The following is a 21,451-nucleotide window of genomic DNA, read 5'->3' on the forward strand; positions in this document are numbered from 1 at the left end:
AAATACCAGAAGTGAATCAAGGGAATGTAAAGATAATGTATTCTGTTCATGGGTCTTTAGCCAGCTTATTGATTGTAATTTTTCTGTTTCATTTATAACAGTTTTCACATCTCAGATAGAGTCTCTGAAGATGCTGAAAGTTGAAATCCAAACTTGTTACTGTGTCCAACTAGAGCGTTTGTTGCTTTTATTATTGTGACGACAAATCTGGCAATGAAGAAGTAAAGGAACATAATCCAAAGTTTATTTAGAAGCCTAGGAACAGACTGAAAAACATCCCGATTGTTCTTATATTTACATTAAGCAACCACAGATCAAATGTACGGTAAAAGCTAATGTACTGTCTCTGTTGATAAAAGCCCCAAAATGTCAATCGGCACAGGGTGAGCTGAGTTTTGAAAGAGCTGTCAACAACTAGGAGGTGGAATCGGTTCCTAAGGCAAAGATGGGACGCCTCATTTTAGTCTGAGAAGGTCGAACAAGGATGTCCAAATGTTAGAAAAGAACGTTTAAATCACTTTATTTTGCATAATGGCGGGTTTCTTTTAGCTATTAGATCATTAAATACTCAGCTGTAAAGTACATATAGAAAAGGGGTCGACTTGTCTATCAAGCAACAGGAAATAGTTCTGAGTAACGAGTCAGAAAGAAAGTCTGTGCAGTTAGGCCCCAGTTACATGATGTTTTCAACTGAAAATGTTGGAGTTTTAAGCCACTGTAGTTGTCATTTTATTGAGTTACCTGTGCATGCCAGGAGGTTGTTTGGTTTGATTTCCTGAGTTGTTGCTTCCTCTGTGATGAGGAAAAAGTCTTTACATAGATTTCATTATTACCACCTATTAGGAGTTGGAGGGAAACTAAGAGCTTTGGGTTTCTGTGCTGTTGTCTTGGGGTGATGACGCTGAGTCTGAATGCTCTGGTTTTTCTGTCTGCTTCATGAGTTCTGAATGGTGTTTTTCTCTTTCTAGAGAGCCGCAGGTTATTTCCAGGACTGGTCGGGTTTTTCTAGTCGGTCAGTTTTAAAGTCTCTGAGGGGAGGAAGTGATGCTTTTGTATATATATATATATATATATATATATATATATATATATATATATATATATATATATATATACATATATGGTTGGTATTGATCTAGGATGTTTGAGGGAAGTAAAAATTAGGATCTCATTATTCTTAATGCACAAAAATGTGCTTTATTTATTCTGTCAAAAACCCTCTTCAGCATTTTGACCCTCAGCGGTGTAATCCTCTGGAATGCACAGGCATATCTAGTTAAAGTTGGATATTACAGTTGAGCCCATTTTCAGTTTTAACTGCATCACTTCCAGCACACACTAACGTCTCCAGTCCCAGGACTTCTCCTCTTACATGTGTGACCCTCTGGTCTTCATGGATCCTCCTGAACCTGGAAAGAGGCGCAGTATTGACGGTCACTGTGTGGCCGTTTGAGTCAAAGGACACCCAGAAATCAATTCTTTTCACTGATCCCTCCGAACACCACGACCGCTTCCTCAAACGCCCCAGTAGGTTTCTAATGGCTTCAAAAGAGCTTTGAATTACTGTATCGAGCGTGTGTGAAAACCTCTCACAGATTTTTATCTGCTCCTCCTGAATGGCAGCTGTGTTTGTCACTCCTTATCAAATTTTGCCATGCCAAGCAGAATCCCCCCAATCAAATTAATCGACAGGTCACAGACTCCATGTGCAGTATTTTCAGATTTGTTTTGTGATTTAATTTCCTTCTTCTAATCAGCCTGATTATTATTCATTTTCTTCCCCTCAAGACCTTATCCTCAAGGACACAGGCGCTTTGCTATGACAACAGACGTTCAGCACCACGGACAGCTCAGTGGTCCCACAGAGAAAGTCCTGCACCGTGAATCAGGCTGCCTCCTCGCTCTGCTTTAGCATGTTTCCGTGATGCTTTAGCTCAAACTAAATGCACGTTTCACATGCAAGTGTAAATTTACAGTACCAAAGGGTTTTCGTCAAAAAAACAAACAAAAAAATCATTGCGATAGATAAAAAGAATATTAACAAATAGGTATTTGCCAAATTGTTTTTAAATCTCTACATGTATCAAACATCTATCTATCTATCTATCTATCTATCTATCTATCTATCTATCTATCTATCTATCTATCTATCTATCAGTTATGCCGCTGCCTGGCATTCCATCTATCCAGCTTTATCAATATAGCATACATATAGATCTCTATACATACATGAGTAGCTGTATATATTTAAGCTCTTTATATTTTTACATGTATATTTTTATACTGCTATGCATCTGCAACTCTTCACCTATTAACATTTATACATCTTGAATGTATGCCACTACACATCCATACATCTGTAACTTTGAAGGCTGACTTGACTGGTCGACATGTTTTTATTTCCTTCATAACTTCTGACTCTGTTACTTGTGAATATAGTCTATACTCAAGTTAAGCTTACAGTAAAGGTCCACATATGTGTCTTTTATGCAGGTAAATTGCTACTTGTGTTCCAAATGTTGTCACACGTCTTGTACCTCGTTTTGGTTTTTATTCAGTACATCCAGTAGGGGGCAGTGCATGTTGTTAGCTTCATGTAGTGACAAAATTTCCAGTACAGACATGAAAACAGGTTAAAGCTATTTAAAAGTAGTGTTTCTGTTCCCAGTGGCATTTAGAATTTGGCCTGTGAGGCTAATTAGTTCATTTGTGTTTTCAACCTGCGTTAGCGAAAACGTTTATAAACTGCTCACAGACGTCGTCTGAAGCTTCTTTTTCCTGATGGTCAGGAGATGCAATGTCCTAGATGTGTGTGTATCCACCCAAATGTTCAGTCTTTTTGCTGGCTGCACATGAGCGTTGCCACTCAACACTGCCTCCACAGGCCATCAGTGGCATTACTTAGTTTACTACACATCTATAAGCTCTCTGGAAACAAACTAGATACTGAATGCTAGGGCACAGACAGAGGGGTGTGTAGTAATCCTGATCACCTGAACCGACTCAACACACAATACAAGCCAAAGTGTGCCCCCAGTGGTCAAATACATTTATTGCCATTCATGTCAAAATTTCTGACGTCTGGAAAATTTCATCTCACATGCCGGACTGGACTCTCTGGTGAGCCCATTCTGGCCCACGGGTCGCACGTTTGACCCCCTTGTGTTGTGGAGACGGCCGCTGACGCTACAGGCGACACGCAGCAGTCTGTCAGGTGTCAGTCTCGCCGCGATCGCCATCAAAGCCCGGAGCTGGAAGCCGACCTCTCAGCTGTGTGGCCTGTCTGTCCGGCGTCTGGCCGGTTTCCTCCCTCCTGCTTCCTCCACTCGCCGCACAGGATGAAAGAGCCCAGGGGCAGCTGCAGGCCGAGTCCTGCAGGAGTTAAAGGCTGCCAGGCCCCTCAGGCTGATCTGCACGGCTCACGTCTGCGGCCCCACCGGCAGGTCAGCCGCAGACCGAATAATGACGGGGCGCCGAGTCCTGCCTTCCCCAGAACACCCTGCTATTGCAGTGGCGCGTGTGCACGGCGCAGAGCTGCCTCATAGCTGTAATCTGCAGGCGAATGGGCGGTGATGGCGATGGGAGCGTGAGAGAGACGACACATTGGGATGGAGACAGGAGGGACTGGAGCTGTGAGAGCAGCTCAGGGTGGGGGAGGGGAGGGAACAGATGCCTTGTCAAAGCTTAAAACACTGTTTTCCAACCTGAGGTCCAACACCTCTTGGATGGGGGTGCCAGAGACTGCGGGGGGCCGGAGGCTTTGACCGCCCAGCTTGTTAAAACTGTATTTCCTGGAGGAAAGTTCAGGAACCACCGGAGAAGTGTGCTTCTAAAATAAGCACCTTATTTCTGCAGGAAAAACATCAAATACAGGGATTTTAAGGACATGAGTTAATACAAAACCCCAGAACCGCAGTATGCAATGTTTTTATTATTGTGTGTCATTTGTGTCATTCACAATCAATTTATGTTATTAATTTTTTTAAAGATGCCTCCCCTTTTTCATATTGTAGCAATTCAAGAGAAAGAAATCAAAGAATCAATCAACTCAACACCTAGTTTTTAAGGTTTTGCTCGGACTTCAACCTCAGATGTTGAAATCCTCCTTTTTGGACCCTCCACCTTGGTTATCAGGTATTTTTCTTCCTGTTTAATCCACATTAAACCACCATTGTGCAGTGAACTTGAAGCTCTTCTGATGTGTGTTGAGCAGCACTCAGAGATGTCCTTGTATAACTCGCAGTGAAGTGAGACCGGAACACACCAAGGACGCCGCACAGGTCTTTGATGCTGGAAGGGAAAAAGAAAACAACCTTTTTGACACATTCAGCTTTACTCAGAGGAGCTCCGGCTGTTGTTGAACGAGCTTCATCTGTATGTTCTGTGACGTTTTAGGATCTATACAGCCACGCACGCCTGTCTCCAGGTATTGAAATGTCTTCCTGCAGGAGGTCACAACAGGCTGGTTGAGCTCTGCGTGAAGGAGGAGAACCATCCAGAGCTGCAGTACATAAAAACGAAGGTTTCTATTTAATGGGGTAATTTGCAGAAGGTGACAGTTACGTTTTAACGGTATGAGTCTGTGAAAAAGCAGCGGGAATAAAAAATGCCATTTCTTGTTTGCCAGGCTGAACTGTGTGACGAGCCTGTAAGTGTTATGTTCCACTGTGTAAATCCATATCGTTGTATAAACACATTTTAGCTCAGAGTCCAATTCTATCTTGAGTGGTCTGGACAAATATTGCCATATTATCTTTTAAATTTAAATTTATTTCTAGTATTTTTGTTGTTGTGGTGTTGTGGTGTTGTGGTTTCACAAAGCCAAACACTTACAATCAAAACTGACTCTGGTCCGTCACAGGTCCGTTTGTGTACAGTCATGCAGACTTAATTGCGCAATATGGATCCAATTAGGTGATTAATATATGATAGATAAACTCATGTTATTGCATGCAAGCTCATTTAGTTGGTATCACTTGTACCAAATGTTATTCACCTGTTGCAACATTATGAAACTGAGTTAATTCTGTACGTCACTTAAACTCTCACATTGGGAGCAAATAGATATTGAGCCATTTCGTGAGTTCTTATTTTTCACGTTTTCACAGCTCTCTGCTTTCGGCTGCAGTTTGAATAAATCAGATCTCATGTTAAACACGAGGGATGCAAATTTTACGTTTTCTGATTTTCTCCCCCAAAAAATGATTTTTTTATGGTTATCTGTTGATAAATTGTGTCTCTGCTGTCTAAAACGGGTCAAACCTTGGAAGTTAAGAGTAACATGTGAGCAGCAGGAACCACAACATGGTAAAAAATATTACAATTGACCGTATCTTACAAACATTTGAAAATGATTTTAATGTAGTGTCCATAGCAGGAATGTTTATGGACAAATCCACTGAAATGAAAAACAAGCTGCACGTTATGTTGTTTTCAATCATTTGATAACGGAGGTTTTTAACAGGTGTTGCATGGTGCGTCATAAAGAACAATCATACCACGAAAGTCAAAAAAAGTCATGTAGTGTCATAACGGGAAACATTCGGCACGAAGAGTCCTCTCACAAATTGATCTAACTTTTTCATAATATTCCATACTTCATGAAGTTTGTCATTAAGGAAACACCAGGCGCTGTAAACATCAAGGAAACAACAATGAAATCATGATTGATTCAGAGTTGAATTTTCACCTACATGCAAAATTTTAAATGTCTTTATGCCTCTAGAATGTTCTGTTTCCCTTCATGAGACAACATGTGACCACCGCCAGTGTGTTGAAGGGACAGGATTAGCTTCAGAAGTGTTCAGACGATGGCTTGAGACTAAAACCTCCTCCAGAAAGAAGAAGACAAAGCAAAAGACACGAGTTTATGAGATGGAGCGACGCCAGCAGCAAGAGAAAGAAATACACAGAATAATCACAGCTGGAGACGACTGCAGGCACAAAACCAGGCCAGACCCCAAAAATTCTAATTCTCCCGCAAACAATGAAGAGAAAACATGAAGTCTTGATGCTTTGATCAGTGCAGAGCACGTCGTCAGCGCCCGGAGCCTCACACACTCCCTACACACACTCCCTACACACACTCCGTCAGTAGACTTCACAACTCTGGACAAGACGTCCAAGAGACTGAAGACTTTTAGTGGACAGGAACAACTCTGAGGAGACGATGAAATGTTCTTACAACGTGCTTCATCTGACATAGAACAAATCATTTCACTGTTTCCTGTCAGAAAAAAGAAGTTCATAACTGTTTGGCAGGTTGTTTTTTTTTTTTTTTTTTTCCCCAGTAGCAGGTGAAGAACATTCAGGAGGATATTTGGACCAGTCTTGGTGTTTATTTGGTGCCTGCAGCTCTGTGAGCTCTTCCTCCAGTGTCTGTTGGATTCAGATCTGAACTAGGTCTCTTCAGGAAATCAATTTTCTGGCTTTAAAGCTCAGTGTCGCTCTCATTTAGCTTCATTGTGTAATGCATCAGTAACTTATGACTTTCTCCTGTTGGAGAAAGCAACCCCAAATCATGATGCTCCCTACGCCTTACTTCATGATGGTGATTTGCACTCCATCCTCCTCTTCCTCAGTCCACAGAAACATTTGAAAGATAGTTTAAAGAAAGTCCTTAAGAAACTTGTGAGTGTCCATGTTCATGTTTCACCTGATTTTATCACGAGCATTGTCTATTCTCTCTTCAATTTTCCAAAACTATTCTGGCTAAAGGCAGGTTTTATAGCCATTATTGAAGTGTTTCACCTCCTTGCGGTTGATTAATCACATTGAAAAAGCAGAGCTGTGGTGATTCTTTGCCATTTCTGTCTCCTGAAAGTCGTGTGTGCAGATCCTCTCAGTCACATCCTTCTCTATTTATGACAATAGACGGAGGACAGCCCGAGCAGAGTCCATTACATAAGGCTGAGTGTCGGCCAGGTCTGACACCGTCACTGAAGTTTGCTGAACAAACCGTCTGCCTTGCTGTGGAGACTCTCCGCTCGCTGCGGCTGGAGGCTGGCGGCGATATTCACAGAGTCTGGACTCAGGAAGATGATGTAAGCTCACCTGCTTCTTCCCCTGCTGATTAATTTTTGATGCCGGGGCCAGAGAGGCTCCTGACCTGCGGCTGCACCGCGGAGAACATGAAGGACCTGCAGCAGGTGGAGAGGTCTGCAGAGCACGGCACATTAACATTTAATAAAATGAATTTTAAAGACCAACGCCTCACCTGCACTCCCCTCCGATAGCAAGGCGGCTGTGAGGGTTAACGCTTTATTTCACCTGCAGACTGAAAACTTTTGGGTTTGACGTCAAATAATATCCAGAGAGCAACATCTCACCTTTTCATGTCAAAACACAAAAACTTCTGTTGCCCTTTGTGGGAAGTGAAACTTTACTGAACTTTCCTGAAGCAAAAATACTAATCCTCAGTCACCGAAAACCCCCCAAAACCAACAGTTTATTCACTCTTCCCCCTCATGCACACTGGATGCAGTCCGACTCCGGTCCGGCTGCAGTCCGGCTCCGGTCCGGTTGCAGTCCGGCTCCGGTCCGGTACACCGCAGCACTGTGATTCACACCGCCTGCAGTGTCTCTGCAGTCCGCTGGAGAAGGTTGCCAGATCTGTCGTTATCCCCCGTAGACAATATGAAACCCATTTTACTCAATAGAAAGCAGCCCAAACTGCCGTCTCGGATGAAAATGCACGTTAAAACCGTATTTGTATGATAAAAAAAAACACATCATAAACACATAATCATTTCATCAACCCGTCCGACGTGTTCAAAAGAGACGCTTGATTTGGCAGAAACCCGCCCAATCTGGCAACACGGAGCTGCTCCGGTCACAGACAGTGTTGCCAGATTGGGCGGTTTTCCGCCCAATTGGGCTACTTTTGATTATATCTGGCGGGGAAAAAATGCATTGGGCGGGTATATAATATGTTTTCGTGTGTAAAACACTATTGGGCGTTTTTTTGCGGAAGTGGGCGGGTTTTGGAACGTGATTAGGCGGAAATAGCTCAACCAAATCTGGCAACACTGGTCACAGAGCTGTTTTGAGCCATTTTGGAGTCATTTGACTTTTCAGCAGTGACGAAGTACAAAACCGTTCATTCTTCTAAAGCATATAATGACTACATGACTTTGTTTGTTCTGTATTCTACCAGAAGAAGAAAAAAAAAATAGAATATTAAGGCAAAAACACGACACAGATTTTATTTTGAAGTCACTTATTTTGGAACACGTATCTCGTTTTCTTCCGGCACCCGACTTGCTTCTGTCTGAATTGACGCGGTAGCGCTGCGGCATGCGGAAAAATAGGATCTTTGCGGAAAGAGACCGGAGCTCCGCAGAGGCTCCGGAGTCGGACCGCAGCCGTTCCGGAGCCGGACCGCATCCAGTGTGCATCGGGGGTTAGAATTTCCTTCTAACCACCAGCTGAATCATTGATCATAAATAGAATTCAGATTTTTATGTCCTCGTGCCTCTACTTGACCTCATCGTATTTAAATCTGATCATTTATTTCGGAATCACAAAAAAATCTGACACCATTCTGTCCACATCTGACTCTGTTTTAGTGCCAGCACAGCTCTGTGAGGCCAATTTAAATCCATCAGCGCAGCATCTTCTGAGGAGTCAGATGGAAACCTGCTTCCATGAGAAGAGTCCACTCAAACATGTGCCAGCGTGGATAATCAGAGGAGAGGAAGGGCGAGAGGCAGTCGCCCCCGCAGGAGGGGGGTTCAGTTGGCTGAAAAGTCAAACAGCAGCACATTAAATGTAGCAGCAGAACTTGTGAAGCTCTGAAGGCAGCGTTTGTCACCACTGAGCTGTGCTTCTCTCCACTCTCCCTGGAGTTCACACGGCGAAGCAATGCTCCACGCCGCCAGGCCGCCAGCTTCCAGTGCAGCAGATCACTGAAATGACTTCCTGCTAAACGTGCACCCGTCTCACACTTTAATGACTTTGTTGATTACAGGACATTAACATCAGGCCAAGGTCTGAAAGCTTTTTTTTTACAGTTAGCTTCAAGAAAACCATCGACAGAATGATTAAAGGTTAGTTTGTAAAAAAAAAAATTAACTCAAAACCTGAAATGTGACGTAAATTCAACTAATTCAGTGTGAAAAAAATGTTTTTTTTGCTCATAAACATCACCGCTCGGCTCTCGCTGGCGTATTTCACATTATCGTTCAGCTCTAAGTACAAATACTGTCGTCTCAATGGCTCCAGTTCAGAAAGGTTCATGCGATCCTTTCCCCTCTCTCCTTCTGCTTTTCTTTCATGACGACACCGTAAATCCTGTTTTCTCACCACCTCAGCCCCCGGACGACCTTCTCACATTAAACACACCACAACAGCCGTGTGGAACACACAGATAATGAGAGCGTTACGCACCGCCGCCGCGCTCCGGCGGTCCGCCGACGTCTCGTTACGTCTGAGGTCAGATGACTCAGTGAGTGAGAGAAGAGCGGATATGTTTCACTTCCACTCATTTTCTACAAGATAAACTCACATTTTCCAGCATTTCAGTTCTCCCTGAACAAACTGGTGTCAAACATATGGCTCTGGGACCAAAACCAGGTTCTGGCAAAACCTTGTGAAGAGTAGAAACTCCTGAAATGTAATAGTAATTTTCCCAATAAAGTAACAGCTGTTTCTAATTTATCTCCTGGTTTGTGACAAAATTTCTAGTGAAAACGCAACATTGTCCTTGTTTACAGAAAGATGGAGTGTTTCCAAAAACTTTCCGTTTCATTGACTCCAAGCAACATTTATTATGAAAACAAACCCGGAAAATGCAAGAAAAGTTTTAGTTTTTCACTTGACACGTTGTGTAAAAGCAGCTCTAACCGCTGGATAGTTGACTTACTGAGGAAGTAAAATTTGAACTGAAATCATTTTATGAGTATGAAATTTCAAAAACATGCTGAATCCTAAAAAATGCAGCAAGTTTCAGGACACTTCATTGTATTTTGCACCACGCTGCTCAAATGTTCAGCGTAAAATAATATTCAATAAAGATCTGAAATCCAGCAGACAATAAAACGCCGATGTTATTCAAACTATTATAGTAACTTAAACAAAGGGAAATAATATAAATCTGAAGAATGAGTGGAACATTTTCTATGTAAATAGTTTTATGCCCAGTTTTAGCCACAGGACATTTCCCTCTAATCCATCACACTGAGTTCTCTCTGAAACAAACTGAGCTACGTGCGTCTCCTGGACTGAAGTAAACTGAACTCCTGGTCTTTCCTTCACTGGAACAAAATAACTCGTATTGTATGCTGCTGTAAGGCTTAAAGCCTGTCCTGTTCACACAACCACTGCAGTCAGAATCCAAACGTTTCTCAACAGAAATTGAGAGTTAAAATGAGTCACAGAGGAAACAAGGAAAATGTCTAAAAATGGCTATAAGAGCTGAAAATACAATAAAACATACATAAATTGCACATACGGTGCTTTATGAAGGCAAACTAGTTGTTTTGTCTGTATGACAAATCTTTTCAGATGCTTTTTTTTTTATTATTATTTCAGATCATTTACATGTTTTGCCACTGAGCCCCCAAAGTCCCAGAAGGTGATATATATATATTTTTTAATCTTTATGGATTTTTATTGAAAATGATGGTCAGTAATCTGTCTTCACTGTTCCAGCAGTCTTGTAATTTGCAGACGCTCCCTGAGCCACTCTGCCAGCCGCTCCTGGAGATCAATGTTATTTCTGAACGAAAGACATTTTTGGCAAAATTTTGGCCTCCAGTACAAATAGTCAACCAGCACAGGTGGAAGTGTCCTCTGTTCTCCTCAGATTTCATGAAACGCTTCAAACATGCTGTGTTTTGGAGTGTGTGTGGAGGTCAGCGGACATCAGACAGGATACAGGTGTGTGGAGGAGGCGGAGACCAGACAGGATGGAGTGGGCGGAGAAGGTGAAGGTTGAGAAAGAGCAGAAGTGGAGGCCGAGCTGGAGGAGGAGCAGATGAAGACGCAGAGATTCTTAATGGCAGAAATTATATATTGGAGGGAGGTGATCCATATTTTCCACTGAAAATCTATATAAAGCATCTACTTTTATACACACACACGCCGACACACACACACACACCCGCCAGATGAGAAGAGTCCTCTGAGATGAGCGACTGACAGGATCTCTCAGCTGTCAGCTCAGTCTAACAAAGACGAGTCCTTCATTTAAATGAGGAGAACATCCTTGGCGTGCTGACTGTCACTACACACACACACACACACACACACACACACACACACACACACACACACACACACACACACACACACACACACACAGTGTGTAATTATCCAGGGATAAATTGGGATGTGAGCATGGGGGAGTAACTTCAGGGTTCTGTGTGGCCAGAATAGTCTGATCACAGTGGTTTTGTGTAGATTATAAGGAAATATAACAATGAGATGAACGTTTTACTCTTTTTGAAGCTCTGACACTTCTATTCATTGAGATTTTTTAACTTTATAGACCAATATCTGGGAGTAAACCTGTGAATTTGGTCAAATACCATCAGACAAACCTCTGTATATGTTTGCTCATTACAAGAGTCTCCCATTCTTTCTGGGCTCCATAAAACTCTGCATTTACAGTCCTAATAATGAAAGTGTAACAGAAGCTCAAGCTGAGCTCATCCTGAGCAGGATTCTTTTAGATCCCAGAGATCTCACTGCGGGCCCCTGCTCAGCTTTATGATGGACATAATGAATCTAGTGAGATCTGAACACTCACATTTTTCTGTTTCACTTGTGTAGTCTTTGCTATTCACTTCAAACGACAGTTACAGCGTTTTGACTTCTGTTCAGAGCGTCTGTGAAGGTGTGTTACTCCCTCACACACACACACACACACACACACACACACACACACACACACACACACACACACACACACACCCCTCTCCGCTCTCTGTTGCTCTAATCCTGCAGGCATCATTGAACCTGAACCCTTTGTTTCCACCTCTATTAGCGCTTTGATCGATGAATCAGTCTGCTTTCATTTAGTCGTCTCCACTCCGAAGCTCTCACAAACACACTGCTGCTGGGCGGCCGGTGTGTATGATGCACGGACCCCTCAGGTCTCTGAAGGACAGGATTCAGGTTCTGCACTCAGGTTCTGCACTCAGTCCACCTCTGTTCTGTAAAGCAGTGGACGCTCAGAGGGAGGCCGACAGCTCCAGGTCCGAGATGATCTTATTCTCATGTGGAGGAATTAACAGAACGGTTTTCGTCTCGTACGCTCTGTGTCAGTCCAAAAAAGAATCATCATGGCTGTATTTTACCGGTCAGCATTTGAATACAAGCGTTTCATGTTGAAGAAGCAGCATCGCAAAAGGTTCTTCATTGTAGCTGCACTAAAGATTTTTTTCCCTCAAACTGATGACTAACACTGGCTTATAATTGTGATAACTATAATTATCGCATTAATGATTATTATTGAGGATATAATCTTGAAACCAGAGATGAATCTCTTCTCCTTCCAGTGTCCCTGCCTGTCAAGCTCAGTGTGAGTCAAACTGTTTGCTCCTCTGGATTAATCCCTCCTAATCACATCATAACGGTTAGTAATGAGTTCTGTTTTCTTTCTTAATTTAATCCTCTGGGCAGCAGATTGTCATTCACAAAAAGAGAATTCATGTTGGCTTCAAAAGTTTCGGTGCAGGTCTCTTATACAGTGCTGATGTGATGGTTGTACACGGCTGAAAAGGTCTTTTCTCACACACAGATGAGTCTGAATGCAGCTGTGAGCTGAACAAAGTCCAGACAGGAGAGCTCCAAATCCTCCGATTATTGAAATTTATGTGCGTGTCTGTTTCTCCAGCAGACGGTGTTAATGTGGAAGTTATTTTACAGAATCGTCATCGTAACGGATCGTGAGTTTTTCAGGATTTCGATTGCTTCACTTGCTCTTTGGGAATCTGGTCCGTTCTGCTCGTGTGACAGTTTGAATGTATGAAAACATGTTGGATCCCTCTCAGCATTCGCTTCCCTCCTGGCCCTGATAGGGCTCATTTCTCCACGTTATGCTGCGTCAGTCTCCGAAACGAGCGCCGCCAGCGAAGCACTCCTGGAGCATATGTCCCCTACTTATTCTCCCACTTATCTCTAAATTGTGTGGCCGCTCGCCTGGACCGGCTGGGCGTCCGGGAGCAGCCAGGAGGGCATTAGGCGGTAAACACCGGACTGATCAGCAACTTTCTGGCTGCAGGAAGAACAGACAGAGAGGCTGAAGCCTCCACAGAGAAACCTTAATGACATTCAGTGGAGAAAAGGGAAGGTGAGCCAGAATGAGAGACGGCTCACACCCGGCGTGAGCTCTTTCAGAACGGGAAGTTTCAAGGTTAATCCTCACAGTGGAGAGGCCTCGGGAGCGCTAACAGGGAGCCGGTTACTCAGCGGACGAGCCCCATAGCTGAAGGCAGCCTGTGGAAATATCTGAAGTGAAATAAGCTGCGTCCCTTCAGCCGAGCTGCAGCAGGACGGGAGACACTGGAAGGGACGAGAACAGGGAGGCGGGGAAGGAAGGAGGACGCCGTTCATTCCGAAATCCACACTTTCTAATGAAGGAAATCTAAATATGTCTGCCTGCAGAAGGAAACATAGCAGCTGTGTCACCAGGCTCACAAAAAGTCAGGGTTGTTTTTTATTTTTTCATTTGTAACTTGCAGAATAGGATTTGTGCACCTGCAATTTAAAATGTGTTAATATCTAGGTGTTGTGTTATATTTCTGTTTGTACAGAGAAAAAACATCTACAAGTGCACAATGCATGTATGGGACCTCAAATTCACTGACACACACACACAGAAAACACACTACACAACTACACATTCCACTGTTACAGCTGCTCAAACCTCTTCCACCAAGAATACCTTCATATTCGAACACAATGGGCCTAAACTACCACTACTACCACATTAAATTATATTGAACGTCTTCATTCAACACACATTCTTTCACACCACTGTATTGATCAGTGATCTGTAGTCAAGCAAGATAAATTATGAACTGCTCTACTCCTTCACTTGAGTCGAGTTGCCTATTTTTTTTATTCTTTTTTTTTTAGAGTGATTTCAAACTGTTGACATTTAAAAGGAATAAATGTGAAAATAGAGCTGAAAAAGCCACGAAGCACATCTCTCCTCACATCTCTCTAATCTGCGATTTTAATGAAGCTCCTTCTGTTTACTCCTCTGCTCGTAGCGTTTCTCCTCCTCGGTACGAACCGCATTCAGTTAAAATATCAATATGTTGTTAGTTGCGGGCCGTACAGTGAGGAATGTCTGCGCCGTGCTGTGTCGAGGAAAGCCATTACGGAGCAGATTGGAAAAGCAGAATTGATCTCTGTGCGGAAGCGCCGGGTTTTTACTGGGCAGGAGCCATACGTCGTGATCACGCGTAAACTTCACGGAGGGTTTCTCTCATTCCTCACCTGGAAAATGAAATGGAGACTCACTGAGCCGCCGGTGGCATCGCCTCAAACTCGATGCTCCGGTCGGGTCCAATTCTGTCTGACGCCCACTCTGACAAGGCTCCCGGGTTTGACATGGTAATGAGATAATCATGATAAAGTTTTCCAGAAGGATTTTAGTTTGTGGAATCCCATCCTCTGAAGAGTCATGAGAACCACTGGTCTGAATTCAAAACTAAAAATCACAAGCCAAATCAAGAAAAACACCCAAACTTACCAAATATGTTGAAATAAACTGTTACAGTCTGTCACCAGAGACCATGTTAAAAAGAAGTGTGTGAATAAAACACGTTTTCACTCCTGTGTTACATCTCTGCACAGGGCTGCCTTGTTAGGGCACCGTAATTTAAAATGACCAAGAATTTGAGATACAGGGAGGAAAATGCTCCTTTTAATCTTCAGTTGTCTTACTATTTGTCACGGGGCGAGGTGGAAGGACCCAGGCGCAGGCAGCCAGGCGGAGTACAAAAAGTCCTTTATTTTCATAAGAACTCAGGAAACCAGGAACACAGCTAGTGCGTGACAGAACGCACCGACCACCACTGGACCCAGCGGGCAGTGAGTTTTTCCTTCCCTGAAGCAGCGTGCCTCCCGCCTGAGTCTTCACCCCCAACAGTGGCGGTGACCCACCCGCCTGTCGCTCCTGGTTGGCTCCAGCGCTGCCGTCTGCAGCCCTCTATGCAGCTCGCCTCCGGATCTCCAGCTCCTGGTGACCTGGTCCCTGCTCCTCCTCTTCCAGATGGCCTTGGGGAGGGAGGAGGTCCAACCCTTTTGTTCAGGAACTTTTTGAGTTTGTATCCCCCTGAGAGACTTGAGTTTTGTTTCCTGCTGAGAGATTTGAGTTTTTGGGATACCCCTGAGAGACTCGTTTTTGTTTCCTGTCCTGCCTGTTCCTGACCCGTCCGGGCTGCTGAGGTGCAGAACCTGTTCCTGTTCTGTCGTGTTCCCCGTCTGCTCCTGAGTCTGCCCACACCCCTCCGCCCGGGATGGTTGCCCCATGGTGTGCCAGGTGGTGCACATTGGGAGGGGGGTACTGTCACGCCCTGTGCCCCTCCGCTCATGTGGGGGCGCTCTGGGCCGGTTTTGGTTTTGTTTTCTCATTTTTGCATGCCCTGTCTCACCTGCTTGTCTGTTCCTCATGTTCTCCTGCCTGGTCTCCCACCTCGTTAGTGCCCTAATGTGCCTCACCTGTGTCTACCCCTGTTTAAGCCTGCTTCCCTCACTTGTCCTTGTCGGTGCATTGTGGGTTGTCCGTGTGTTCCTGTGTCCCTGCATTCCTGTTTCCCTGCGTCTTGGAAATAAACAAGCTGAACTCTGCCTGCGCGTGGGTCTTTCCATCCTGCACCTGTGACACTATTCATAATTCTTAAATTTTAACAGTTAAACCTGCTGTTGAAGCTGTTCTCGCTGTAACAGATGGACCCACATCCAGATCAAATCCTCTGGTTTAAAGATGAGAATTCACTTTGCAGGCGAGTGAATACTTTTGGTAAAATGGTGTTTGTTGTTCGACAATGCTGACTACCTGGTTAAAATGTGGGTTCATGATGACTAAAAACTCATGCAGAGGTTTTTTTCCCTACCAGCTGGGGACGTTAAAACACTTATTTACTTAACTTAAAGGCTTAGCCAGCTGACTGTGTTCAGGGATTACAGTTTTAATTCCCAATTTTGGTCACAGATTGTACAAAAAACACAACTATTTCCGACAGAGCAGGAAATCAGCTCATCAGAGCCATGTATGTACAGGTTTTTATCGAAAAATCTGTCAGTATGTAGCAGAACTGAGGTCAGTTTAATGCAGTGCTCTCAATTTATAATTCGGGCTTTTGGAAAATATACCCGCCCAGCTCTAAACCATGTCAGGTCAAGTCAATTGTAATATTTTACCCTGTGTAAAAGAAAAGTGTATTATGAAGATAATACACAGAGAGATCAAGCTGTATATATTATTCTCAGAGGAAAATCTCACATCTTCAGTCCCTCGTGTTTCGAATGTAAATGAGTTGTAAGCAGTGCGTTTCCCTCTAAAATAATACAAAGTGCCGCGCCATCGCTTTAGACTTTTCATTAACACCACTCCATTCTGTTCCCTCCAACGTGCCGACCGCAGATCATTCATGTTACCGCGAGCATGCAGGAGCAGCGTGGGCGCAGGACGGACAGATGACGGCTAATGTATGATAAACGCTCCCGAGGTTCTCACTGGAAACTCCTGGTGAATACAGGAGTCTGTGGAATCCGCCAGGTCGCCTCACTGTCGCTCAGACTGCGGTGCATTAATGCCAAAGCCATTAGTTCCACCAACTTCATCCAGTTATTTTACTCCCACAAAAACAAGTTTGTTTACATCCACCAAGAACATGTTAATTCACCTCCGTGAAACATGAAAACATGATGGCATTTTTATTGAGAATCTGAGATGTTCATGAAGCATGGGTTACGGACACAGAGCAGCGCATGATTCTGGAAGTATTATGTGGCTCAGATGTGTAATCTGACAAAGCCACTGTGTCGGTGTTGAACTGGCGTTCTCCTCGGGTTTGAATGAGGTTTCACGCAGTGCCTGTAATTACCCAAAATCCACTGGTGGAGTTATTGTGCTTACTGCGGCACTTTTAAGCATTATTTGTATGCTTCCCTCTGTGCGTGCCAGATTTATTATGGAGTTTTGGTGAGTTTGTCGTTCTCGTTCTTGAGAAATGCCCCATGGGAATGAACTGGAACATTCCTCCGAAAATCAACCCATCGCAAAAACAAACATTAAATTCCACCCATACTGGCACTGAGCTGATGTTGTTGTCACATTGAGTCAAACTTTATGCAGAACTTCATGTTTTTGAGCCAAAATGCCTTCAGCTGTTCGCCAGTTTCAGGAGTCATCAGTCGGTTCAAATCTGAAGAGTTTTCCTCAAAATTCAAGTAAGAACTCCGGCTAAAGTTGACTTGACTTATGAGATAAAATGTGTTAAAGGCTGGGAAGATACAAATTATCAGACCAAGATGTGAACCATACTTTAATCTGAATTCATCCAGAAAATGCGGAAAATTCAGTTTTAGCCCAGTGTAAAGTTTAATGAGTCATGTCTCCTGTAGCTGATATAGAGCGCTCCAGAATGGTGAAACTGACTTCAGGGGCCAAATACAGGAAGTGCTGTCATGATTTGATATTGATGGAACATTTGTTGCACTTTGTCTTTTGATTATTGGTTTTACTTTGGCACAAAACAAACATTTCCTCAGAATCAACAAAGAAATCTAAGTGACAGTTTTGCATTGCAGATACATCGATAAATCAGGTTTTGTCTATGAAACTGAAGCCGTCATGGAAACGCTGAACATTGCAACTTTAGATAAAACAAAAAACAAAAAAACTCCGGAACTTTCAACTTGATGTTTTTGAACAGATCAATCACAGAAAGTAAAGAAATACCAACAGAAATTCATCTTCAAGGACACCAAATACACCAATTAGCCATAATATAATGACCAGCTGCCAAACGCCCTGCTGTGCTGTTTCATTTGAACGTCTTCCAAAAGCTAATGGCCGCCGCTGCAGACCTGGTTTGAAGATGTTCTCCCCCACAACTAATCATATCTGCTCACGGTTTTGCCCTGAGCCTCAAGTCTCACACTTTCTCATTTTTCTGCTTTCAATGCATTGACTTCTAGTCCAGACTGACAGGCGGCCTGCTGGTGGCCGTAATGATCAGGGTGATTGAGGAACGCAGAGCGCCGTGGTTTGAGGCTCCTGCTGCTGATGAATGTTGAGTTCCTCCGTATCGATGCTTGGTGCTGCAGGTTCAGAGGTCTTTAGTCCTTTTCGAGCAGCTGAGGTCAAGATAAACATGTCAGAGAGAATAACTTGTTTAGTTCACCTGGTGGGAGGCTCAGGCGGTCATAATGCTATGGAGGATTTGTTTATCTCTAATTTGATGTTCATCAGTTTGGTTTAAATTCTCTTCAGCGTCATTTTTAATCCATGGTTTATTTATGTAACGTTAACCTTTATCTCATTTGATTTCTTAGTGTTTTAATCATCTTTAACGCCCACTTTCATGGGTTTTTTTTGTTCATAAGTTTTCTCTTTCTTTTAGAGTGTTTACATTTCTTATGAATTATTTGTTTAAACTTGGTTTTTAGCATCACATTTATTCATTTCTAATATGAAAGAAGCAAAACTTTTCCAGAGTCTCACTATACAAACTGACAGAAGAAAACTTTTCAGGATTTGAACTTACATTTTCATTTTAAAAGACAAAAAAAGGAAAATAAATCACCCCGCAAAAATACTTGAAATTTCAAAATGTCAGTCGTAGAGTGTGCATAAAGGATATTTGAAGTTATAAATTAACTTAATAAAATCTGCTGGGATTTAGTAAACTGCATGGGGATATTTTTTCATAAGAATTTTGTCAAAATGAATCAAAGTTTTTGCAGAGTATTTCTAAAAGTTTGCCTCCATAATGTATTATTTTTATAATACAGCATTTCCAATAGATATGATTCATCAGAATCACTGAAATTATGTCAAATGATAAAAATGGCCTCTTGGTTCAGTGGATGGTTGAACTGGATTTCCCTTCCTGATCAATTCTTTCATTTTTTTCTTGGTTTTCATCAAGTGTTCTGCTTTGTAAATATTTCTTAACGCTGTGGGAGTTTCATGAGCGACTGTCAAAATGAGTTTTCAACATTTTGAAAGCGATGTCTGTTCACGCAGGGACCTGTTTGAGTGGAATCTGAGAAACATAAAAACATTCTTGATTTGTTTCCTGTCTGCGATCAGACGCAGGACTCCCTCAACCCCAACAACCTGGAGTACTGGATGGAGGACATCTACACGCCGGGCTACGACTCGCTGCTGAAGAAGAAGGAGGCGGAGTTCCGGCGCGCCAAGGCGTGCAAGATCGGCGCGCTGATCGCAGCGGCGACCTGCACTGTGATCCTCGTCATCGTCGTCCCCATCTGCACCATGAAGTCGTGAGAGGAGCCGCTGGCGCAGCGTTTACTCTGGAGGGGTTTTGGTCACCACTGTAAAAATGATTAGGGTAGCTCCTGTACCAAGTAGAAAGTGCAACATATATACTGTATATCTATCCTTTCAGCAGTTAATAGTTAATTGTACTGTTATTTACTGGAATGAGGCTCAGACAGCAGACGACTCAAACTGGATTCGTTATCCTTGCCAACACGTAATAACGTACGATATGGTATATATATTTTTTATTTTTCGTATTATTACTGTACAGTGTATTTTGATCAAAGTTATTTTTCGATGAATTATCTGGTTGAATGTGAGAATTTATCTTTATCAATAACGGCGAGCATTTTGAGCAAAGGAATTTGTGCTACACACTTTTCTAAAGCGAACTAATACAGTGCTGGAGCTGAAGTGGAGGCACGCTGTCCTCAGAGCGCGGAGACGAATGTATTGATCAGTGATCGGCTGCTCACGTGGAGCTGACTGACGGCAGAAGTGACGTGAATGTTGACGCCCGCTCCTTATTTCGTCCTGATGTGTAGCTGCGCGGCACCACATGCCTGCTCCGCTCCATGAAATACTGCCTCGTGTTTTTATGAATATATAATCCTCACCACAGCTGTACTAGATTCAGAAAGATATCAAAGACTTGCACTTTGTTTTTTCCCCAATTATTCACAGATAAACTCTTCTTGGATGGATTAAATACAACCATATCAACGTATCAAGTAAATAACTTATCACACGACCAATTCAAACCTTAAAAACGGTTGTTTTGGCCTTTTGTAATGTATTTCAATGAGCATTCTGATTTGACCAACTTTTAGCATTGTTAAAGGTTTTGATTTCAGGGTAGTTTTCTTCTTTTTACTCAGTACAGTTGGGAAAATTAACAAATAATGCTATAATTCCTAATGATTGAGCCAGACTTAGACATGTTCATCCACACCTGACATGCTCCCTTCAATGAAGAGTAATCCATTTATTTAAATTCAGTTTTAGTTTCTGTTTTGGGCCAAATACAACTCAGTCATTTCAAGGTGCTTTTGCATAGAAAGACCAGTAAGTCCACCTGAGCGGAGGAGACGGAGAGACGAAAAGAAAAACTCCACGTTATCAGGAAGAAAGCTGCAGAACCAGAGTCAGAGGAGGAGAGCAGAGAGAACGCTAGTGACACATAATGGTGAAACATGGAGAGTGAGAGATGAATGAGGATCAGTGAACGTCTCCCAGCAGTCTAGACCTAAAGCAGCTTCACTAAATTCAAGTTCCGGAGTGTCTTGAACCAGCTCCAACTGTAAACTTTACTAGATAGAAAAGTAGAGACTGTCGGCCTCCCTCACTGAAACAGGGACCTGGTTCCTCATGACAGGAGCCTGAGAGCTGAAAGGTGATTTTTCTTCTCTGAACAGTTTCTCTTGTTGAGTTGTTGACATTCAGATGTGCAGCGACGGCTCTGGATGACATACCAGCGTGCCAACATCCTCCTCACCTGTGGCTTCATGTTTTCGATGATAAACTCCACTTTTTTTTTATTTGTTTCACAACTTATGTCCAAACTTGACAGGATTTTATTACTGATGGCCTTAAAGTTCAGTAAAAAGCTCATCTTTGTGTTATTTGTGTCACATTTAAAGGTGCATTAGGAGGTTTAATCTTCAAGTGAATTGTGTAAACGGTCCTGTGTGCGGTGTTGAGCAGCCAGGCGGGCTGACAGAGTCCTGCTCCCGTCCTCCTCCTCCTGACGCCGCCGCTGCCATACAGGAACACAGACATGCTGCCCGGAGCCAGCCTATAAAATCCTCCTTTCCCTTCATCGTTTCCACGGTAGAAGCTATAAGGCGAGTGACACAGTTGTCCACAGGAGAGCGAACCTCAAACAGATTCTATATATCCCTGAACCGTGAGGCAAACTCAAGGCGTTTGTATAATAAATCTGCAGCAGAAGAAACCGTTAGCCGAGCCCGAGCAGTCATAACT

At 43.1% G+C, this 21,451-nt stretch overlaps 1 protein-coding gene across 1 annotated transcript in view; it reads left to right on the forward strand.

The window, feature by feature from the left end:
• The window catches only part of minar1 (membrane integral NOTCH2 associated receptor 1), a 46,530-nt gene extending 27,030 nt beyond the window's left edge, over positions 1–19,500 (forward strand). The window contains exon 5 of the mRNA XM_030096478.1: positions 19,277–19,500. Within this exon, the coding sequence (XP_029952338.1) occupies positions 19,277–19,474 (198 nt within the window). The 3' untranslated portion in view covers positions 19,475–19,500. The remainder of the gene's footprint in view (positions 1–19,276) is intronic.
• The last annotated feature ends 1,951 nt before the right edge of the window (positions 19,501–21,451 follow it).

The sequence above is a fragment of the Salarias fasciatus genome, chromosome 1 (assembly GCF_902148845.1).
Source record: "Salarias fasciatus chromosome 1, fSalaFa1.1, whole genome shotgun sequence".
NCBI lineage: Eukaryota > Metazoa > Chordata > Actinopteri > Blenniiformes > Blenniidae > Salarias > Salarias fasciatus.